The 8,181-nt window shown below is 44.8% G+C and overlaps 1 protein-coding gene across 1 annotated transcript; it reads left to right on the top strand.

Annotated features, from left to right (window-relative positions):
* Positions 1–1,742: 1,742 nt before the first annotated feature.
* Positions 1,743–5,204, top strand: BJ212DRAFT_1450297 (uncharacterized protein; the record flags this gene model as incomplete). Its single annotated transcript, XM_041338807.1, has 14 exons — positions 1,743–2,070; positions 2,136–2,653; positions 2,705–2,855; positions 2,886–2,906; positions 2,956–3,184; positions 3,238–3,367; positions 3,419–3,594; positions 3,642–3,738; positions 3,790–4,250; positions 4,396–4,485; positions 4,553–4,616; positions 4,656–4,895; positions 4,925–4,928; positions 4,969–5,204. The coding sequence occupies 14 exons, from the start codon at positions 1,743–1,745 to the stop codon at positions 5,202–5,204; spliced, it is 2,745 nt and encodes a 914-aa protein (XP_041185675.1).
* Between the last annotated feature and the right edge of the window lie 2,977 nt (positions 5,205–8,181).

The raw sequence follows: 8,181 nt of genomic DNA, 5'->3' as shown, positions 1-8,181 counted from the left end.
GCAATACTCAGGTAAGGGGCACAGCGCATGAGCTGAGGCCAAAGCCCTTCAGATCTAATTACCCTTTGAGTACGACCTTAACATGATGTCTGCTTGTTGGCTGTATGGCAAGAGATTGAATGCTATTGGTGCCAGTGGTGCTTCAGGCATTTTGTTGTCCGAACTTTTAGCAATCTGTACAACAGACTAAGACAAAATATCAGTGTGCCTCAGTTGAATTTCGATGTTTTGATGCCACAACTTACCTTCAGGCTTGCCTTGACCTTTCCATTAGTTATGAGTGCAAGTTCCTCAAAATTGTTATCTTCATCGTCATCGTCATCTCCATCTCTGTCTATGTCTCCATCTCCATCTCTGTCTCCATCTCCATCTACATCTCTGTCTCCAGCGTCTCCAGCATCTTCGCCTACGTCCCTGTCCCTGTCCCCATCTCCATCTTCATTGATGCTGTTGTTGTTGTTGTCGCCATCTCTGTCCTCTTCCTCGTCACCCTCTGAAGGTTCTGTCAAGGACAGAGGAGGGTCTTTTGCAAGTGAGATGGTGGTCACTGCAGTTCAGCTTGTCTTCAAAGTGGTTGCTGACAAAACAGAGCCACCTGAAAACTTGGATTCAGGTTTCGCAACAGGAGACACTTTTGACTTTGTCTCAGGTTCCAGGTGATTGCGCCAGTTGTTGATCTTGCCTGTCAAGCTAAATTTTTTACCTCTGAGCAACCAAGTAAGGGTCATAAAATGCAGTGTGGATTCTGTGAGCATCAAGATCATGATGGTGAGAAGATGAAATAACTGATGGTGCAGGACTTCCTTTCTTGTTGCAATCAGGTGCCTTCCCTTCGAGAATCTGTCTTGTTGCGGTACTGATTGCATCACGCATCAAGGAACCCTTCTTCTTTGGGGCAGCCTTGCTTCCAACCGCTTCACTACCTCCTGCACCTACACCACCACCATCTTGACCAATATGATGATCACCTGTACCTTGACCCTTGGCCTGCGCTGCAAGCACAGGCAGACTCTCTGAGGTAAGATCACTGCTGGCACCTTTCCCATCTGTCTTTTTTTTGACTGGCCTAGCACAAGGCCTTACCGGCTTCACCTTTTCAGTCACCTGAGTCGCCTGCTCCACCTCCATGGCAGCCTCAATACCAGCAATACGATTGATCCCACTCTGCTGAGTGGCTTCCAGGGCAGCCTGTGCTTCCTGGGCACACTGTTTGTCTTCCTTGATCTGGGCCTGGGTGTGTCATTTTCTTTTACCTTCTAGGAGCACATGTCCAGGGTGCTGTGTCTCATTTTTGGTGCATGTACAGTGAGGAGAGATGGGAGGTGCCATAGTGGATATGAAAGGCAGGCAAGGGATGTGGCAAAGGAACACAATAAAAGGTCAGTAAGATTTAGTCAAATGTATGCTGCAAATTTCCTAAATGCTGCAAATAAACAACCCTACAGTTACTAGCACAACTCAATACAATTTTCCAAGTCCACCTGCACTCACTACCAGTAGGTGCATCCACCTACACCACCCAATACCATCAACTCAAGTATCACACAGCTATTCATTTGACTCTATTGCTTCAGCACTACTTGAACTGGTATGTCGTTCTGGCTACTACTTCTGCCCAAATCTAACCATATTTTCAGCTAGCATCCACCCTTGGTTCCATGAATACCAACAACCGCCATCCCAGATCTAGTACTGGCTATCCTTGTTTTCCCTCGACTCCCAACACCATCAACTCAAACATCATGCCCCACCCACACCGAGTCCCCAGCGGTCTTGGCATCCCTTGCACAAAGCCAGGGTGCAATTGTTGGTTCAAGAATCAGTCTGGGCATACTCAGCATATGAATGCGAAGCATCCCGTCTTCTTACATCCACCTACATTGACACAACCATCTGTACCTCATTCACCAAGTCCAGCACTGGCCTCTGACATCATCAATTTTGGGGACATTGGTGGCACAGACCTTGGTGATGCTGGTCCCATGGATGACAAAGATCCTCTGCAATCATCAGCGGAGTTCTTTGGCACTGGTGAACAATTGTATAGAAATTACCACCCTCTTTTGTCTGGTAAGTTTTTGACTTGCTTTATTATTATTATTATTATTATTAATACGACATAATGTACTCAAAAGCTTGCCCTTGTGATGCCGAGGGTGCGTTCTTTCCACCAGGAACATCACCTCCGCCACTGACAGAAAAGGCACTGGACGACTGGACTCCCTACAAGAGCCATGTCAAGTTTGAGCTCGCCAACTACCTATTTACAAAGAACCAAACTCCTGCTCATTCAATTGACCACCTCCTGGACATTTGGGCAGCTTCCTTAATCCAAGCTGGGAGCAAGGCCACCCTATTTCCAGATCATTGCAATGTCTACAGGACAATTGACAATACTCCCCTTGGCGATGTCAAGTGGCAATCTTTTTCAGTCAAATATACAGGCACAATTCCAGATGAAGGCGCCCCACCCTGGATGGCAGATTCTCACAATGTCTGGTTTCGTGATCCCTGCGATGTTGTTCGAAATATGCTTGCTAACCCAGACTTGGCTGCAGAGATGGATCTCCAACCTTACCATGAGTTCGCAACAGAGAACAATGAGCGCCAATGGCAGGACTTCATGTCCGGAGATTGGGGCTGGGCTCAAGCAGTACATATTTCATCATTTTTATTGTGTGCAGTTTGACAAATGCATCTATAGGACATGATATCTAAGGACACTGACACACATGGCTCAACCTTTGTGCCGGTGATTCTCAGAAGTGACAAAACTACTGTTTCGGTTGCCATGGGACAAAACAACTATTACCCACTCTATGCCTCTATTGGCAATGTTCAGAATAATGTGCGTCGTGCTCATTGAAATGCTGTTGTGGTTGTAGCCTTTCTTGCAATGCCCAAAAGTAAGTGGTTGCTTTTTTTTATGTTCTATCCTTATTACATCTCCAACAGCAACCAAAGAGCATGCTGATACACCAGGCTTTCGAAATTTCCGACACCAACTTTTCCATTCTTCACTTTCATTTATCCTCAAGAACCTCAAACCTGCTATGACAAAACCGGAAGTTGCACGCTTTGGAGATGGCCATTATCAGCATGTGGTCTATGGACTTGGGCCCTATATCGCAGACTACAAGGAACAAGTGCTGCTAGCCTGTATATTACAAAATTGGTGCGCCAAGTAAGTTTTTCAATGATTGTTTTATATTTGTGCTTATACTGATTAACTCGAAGGTGTCTTTCACATCGTGGAAACCTTGATGAGATCAGTCTCAATCGCTCGAGAGCTCATGCAGATGCACTCATTGAGGAGTGCGATTTTGGAACCCTGCGGTTTGAGTACAGTTTAGTTGGCGAGCTTGTGGTACCTCGGTCACTCCATTTCACTTGTACTTAGATTCACTCATCAATACAGCCTTTTACAAACGATTTCCCCCATGCTGATATCCATGAGCTACTTGCGCCTGATCTTCTCCATCAACTCATCAAGGGGGCATACAAAGATCATTTGGTTGACTGGGTAGAGAAATACCTCCTGCAGATGCATGGAAAGAGGCAAGCCAACATCATTTTGGATGATATTGACCAAAGGTGTGTTTTCTTTCCATAATTTTCATTTAATCTCACTTTCATACTAGGATTTCGGCAGTTCCTCCATTTCCTGGACTGTGTAGATTCCCTCAAGGACACCACTTTAAACAGTGGACTGGTGATGACTCAAAGGTGCTTATGAAGGTAATTTACATATTCTTCTATACGAAATACTGTAGCACTAACTATGTGAAGGTTTACTTGCCTGCAATTGAAGGCTATGTCCCAACAGATGTTGTGCATGCATTCCACGCATTACTTGAATTCATTTACCTCATCCACCCCAATATCATCACCAAGAAGTCCCTCATCGAAATTCAAGATGCCCTCACTCATTTTCACACATATCATGAGGTTTTCAGGACCACTGGAGTGGTCTCCACCTTCTCGCTTCCCCAACAGCACTCGATGACTCACTATGTCTATCTGATTCGACTATTTGGCGCTCCAAACAGCCTATGCTCCTCAATTACAGAGTCGAAACACATCAAGGCTGCCAAAGAGCCATGGAGACATTCCAGTTGGTACAGGGCACTAGGCCAGATGCTGCTAACTAATCAGCGTCTGGACAAGTTAGTGGCATCACACATGGACTTCTGTATTTGTGGGATGCTCTCAGGCACATGCTTATCCTCTGTTCTCACATCACTTGGTAAGTTTTATATTTTCTACCTTCAAATTTCAATGTTGACCTTTATCACTACTAGAACCACCAGCAGACGGATGACCCACTGTCCCCTCTGCACAAGGCAGTGCAGAAGAGCTTGACGTTCATGAAGAAGAACCCAGCACAGCATGAAGTGCCAGTGTGCCTGACGCTGATGTCATTGCCAACTCTGAGGACATTGATGCACCGACTTCCATCCTTGCTCATGTAGAACTCAGTCGAAGGTCTTGTAAGTTATTTTTTGTGCATTCCGAAATAGTACTAGCTAATTACATACTAAATAGAAGGGAGAAAGCAGGCACAAAGTGTTCCTGTGCTAGCCAGCAAGCTTCACATCCCACACTTGGTCGATCTTGTCTGACAATTCCTCACTGAACAATTGTATCCAGACAAGGAACTCACTGAAGTGCCTGTGAGCATCATGGACTGCCCTCATTTTGATGGGAGGATACGTGTTTTCAATTCTGCTGTATCAACATTCTTTGCACCAAGTGACTTGAGTGGTATTGGTGGGATGAAACGCGAGCACGTTTGTGTGTCCCCCAAATGGAGAAATGGACATGCACACAAAGATTGTGTGTTTGTCATTACTGACCCAAATGCTCACAGAATGCGGGGCATGGATATCGCTCAGGTACTCACATTTTTTTCCTTTTGACTTAGGGGTGTATACTATCCATGCGCTGTTGTCCACTGGTTCAACTGAGTTGGCGATGCACCCAACAACGACACCGGGATGTGGATGGTGAAGTCTTCTTCCACTGGCAATTACGTGTTTGCAGTGATCCATGTGGATACCATCTTCCGTTCTGCCCATCTCATTCCTGTCTATGGTACTGATCCGCTTCCCTCCGTGATCAAACCCCACCATGTCCTCGAGATCTTCACCCTCTTCTATGTCAACAAATATGCCGACCATCACGCCTTTGAGATAGCGTGTTAGCACTTTCCAATGTGACCATCATTTTCTAGTACCTTTCATGCTTTTTCCACGTCACTTACTTTAGGGATTCTCGCTCACTTATATACAACTTCTCACCTTTTCCCGCTTTTCCACTTATTTTGTGCCCTTTACTTAATTCAATGGCACAAACTTTTCAAGTTCGAACAAATAGTGATGATTATTATCGGATTGTGCGAAAAAGCACGAAAAAAGTTAGAAAAGTAAACTGATGATTTACTGATGATGGTGGGACTTGTTTCAAGAATCAACACCACGTGCTCGAGAGATTCTGTATCACTTCCGTCAGATATCATGCCATGCAGTTATCAACCCAATGCCGACCAATTACAGAACTTCCCTATATCTAAGCTGTGTATGACAGAGAAATAGACCAATCATCCATCATGATGGCAACACAAGGCTGTGCAAGGATCAAAGAAGCTTTACGAACTGCCGGGAATAATAAAGTCACTACTGCACCGTGTGGTAATCGAGAAATGTTGATGGATATTCTCTTCTGTCATTAGATCATAACACATAGTCGTACAACAGGTGAATATTGTGGTTGACGTAAAGTGCTTCGGAGGATAGCACAACCACAATTGCCCTTTATATTAGAATGCCACAATCATGATGAAGGTCCAAATAACACACAATAGAACTTTTACTATGTACAGTGCGCAGTGATTGATCGTTTCCCTTGCTACACACTACCAGTGCCGGTTGATGCATCTGATGCGTGTCCATGTGCATGGAAATCCATTGTAGTGAAGTAAGTTCCTTCGTCGGAGCTCGCCACAAGCTGAGCATGATATTCTCGAAGGCTAAGGATGAGACGTGGTCCCAGCACAAACATTTGCATGGCCTGGGCAATTTCGCCAATACCATAATAAAAACTGACTCCCACAGAAAAGGACTTCAGAAATGATGAGCAGTATGCAGGTAACAGTCACCAATCGGCGCACCGAGAGATTTGGAGACAGTGTGCCGAGGTTGAAGCAAGACACGGCACCAAAGCTAGCACATCCAGAACTTCAGCAAGGTAACAATATCAAAATCACTTGAACTCACGCTACGAAGTACAGCATATGACTCTTCATTAACACCGTGAAACAGTCTCTAATGTTCGCCCCTGTCGGTGATTTTTGCAGTTCACGGAAGTGCTTGATAACGATCCAGACTGCAAGACACAAGGCAAGGATCTCCCATACAGTGGTGGGTACCGCAGTTTCGGCATTCAGACGCGTGTCCTCTGCGCTCATATTTTCGGAACACTGATGGATGCCAGAAAGGATTTGCTCCACTGATATTCATGCATGAGTCTTGAGGATTTCATTCATAATTTAGGCTTACCTCCTGAAACACCAATGTTTCCTATCACCACCATAATCACAGAGGCAATCGTACAAGCCAGTAAGACTACAAGGAGAAAGATGAGTATCCTTTTGGATCCCTGGTACATAGCATGTATCCGGGTTGTCATGATGACTTGCAAAAACTCAGCCAAGTTAAAATCATTAGGTACCGTACTCACCTCCCAGCATGGCATTGATTATGATGGGCGTCCATGCCTGTATGAACCAAACAGTGTTGCCTGACAACCCAGTTACGATGTGCATTGTTTAATTAAATGTTTCGATTCAACTCACAACTGTTAAAGTCGTTAACTTGAAGACAAAAGCTGGCGGAGAATATCACTCACCCCTGTGTAGGGGTGCAGTTAGTAGTTGAATGGGAACGGCAGGCATCGGTGAAGAAGACCCACTGCATCTGTAATTGATATTTGGAAATTCGCTGCATGCCATCAGTCAGAAGAAACGAACATATGTAGGCACACATACGCAGTATGTAGACGCTGGTTGTAAGAGATGGCTCATTAGTACAGTGCGATATCATCTAGTTAGCGTTGAAAACACACATTGAAAATAGTATTCCAGTGTAACGAACCTAGCATATGGTAAAGTCAGCACAACTTGGAAACTGCGTTTATGATATCAAATACGCACGCAAACATAAAGAACATTCATGAGAGAGCAGCGTTGCCTCTGCCCCAAATCAACTACAATATCCAGTTTGTTTCTGATATAGGACTTGGCTCACCCATATCAGTTCGAACTGTCAAAGCATTCTTAGCAAGATGGCTGTATCGGTTATGGTACCAACTTGCCTCTTGTGCGAACGTCAGTACTTGAAAAAAGTTTAGATCAATGGTCCCCTCTGAAAGTATTATCTTGCGCACCCCAATCATAGACCACCGCGGTCAAGGATGCAACTGTGAAACACGGTCAATGGCACTGAGATATCACTAATATCATGAGATGAACCTATAAAATAGTTGTAACTACGACTCCATTCGAGATACGGCCAATTAGAAGGATCGTTCGAGACGTAAGTCATATTGGGGGACTTGGTGAACGAGTGTTTGTGCAGGTATTCACCACCCAGCGTTTTTATGGTGATCAGGCTAGATACACGTTCTTAAATCAGAACCTTGATTGACTGCAGCAATTGTCATACGAAATCAAGTAGAACGGGAACGGTGTACGAGAAGCCATCAGTTGAATCTACGTACGTATTTTTCGAATCTATAACATGCGAAGCAATAGAACGTGTTGCCAAGCCGTTCTCGAGGAAAGTTTCGCATCCGTTCCATCAGTGAGAACGTAGTCGCCAACCAAACGCAAAGCAAACTGTAGAACCTTAGTTATGCAGGGTAGAAAACGAACCTTTCATAATGGTGATTTTCGATGATCAAAATAATCTTTGCGACGATCAAGAGGCAGACTGCCGTCGGGAACAACCGAGTCACTGTCGACTTCCGCGCAGGCACTGGGGAATATTGAGAAATTTTCCTTTGCACCATACGGTCATAGGCGGCGACATACCATCAGCGTGATTGGATGTGTGCAGTTTAATCCCTCGCAAGTCTCGAAGAACTCTGCTTACAAGTCAATTCCCCAAGACCGAGTAGAGCAAA

This window comes from Suillus subaureus (genome assembly GCF_016647635.1).
Source record: "Suillus subaureus strain MN1 chromosome Unknown BJ212scaffold_157, whole genome shotgun sequence".
NCBI classification, from domain to species: Eukaryota; Fungi; Basidiomycota; class Agaricomycetes; order Boletales; family Suillaceae; genus Suillus; species Suillus subaureus.
Note: the sequence above shows the minus strand (reverse complement) of the source record. Positions and strands in the feature narration are given on the sequence as shown.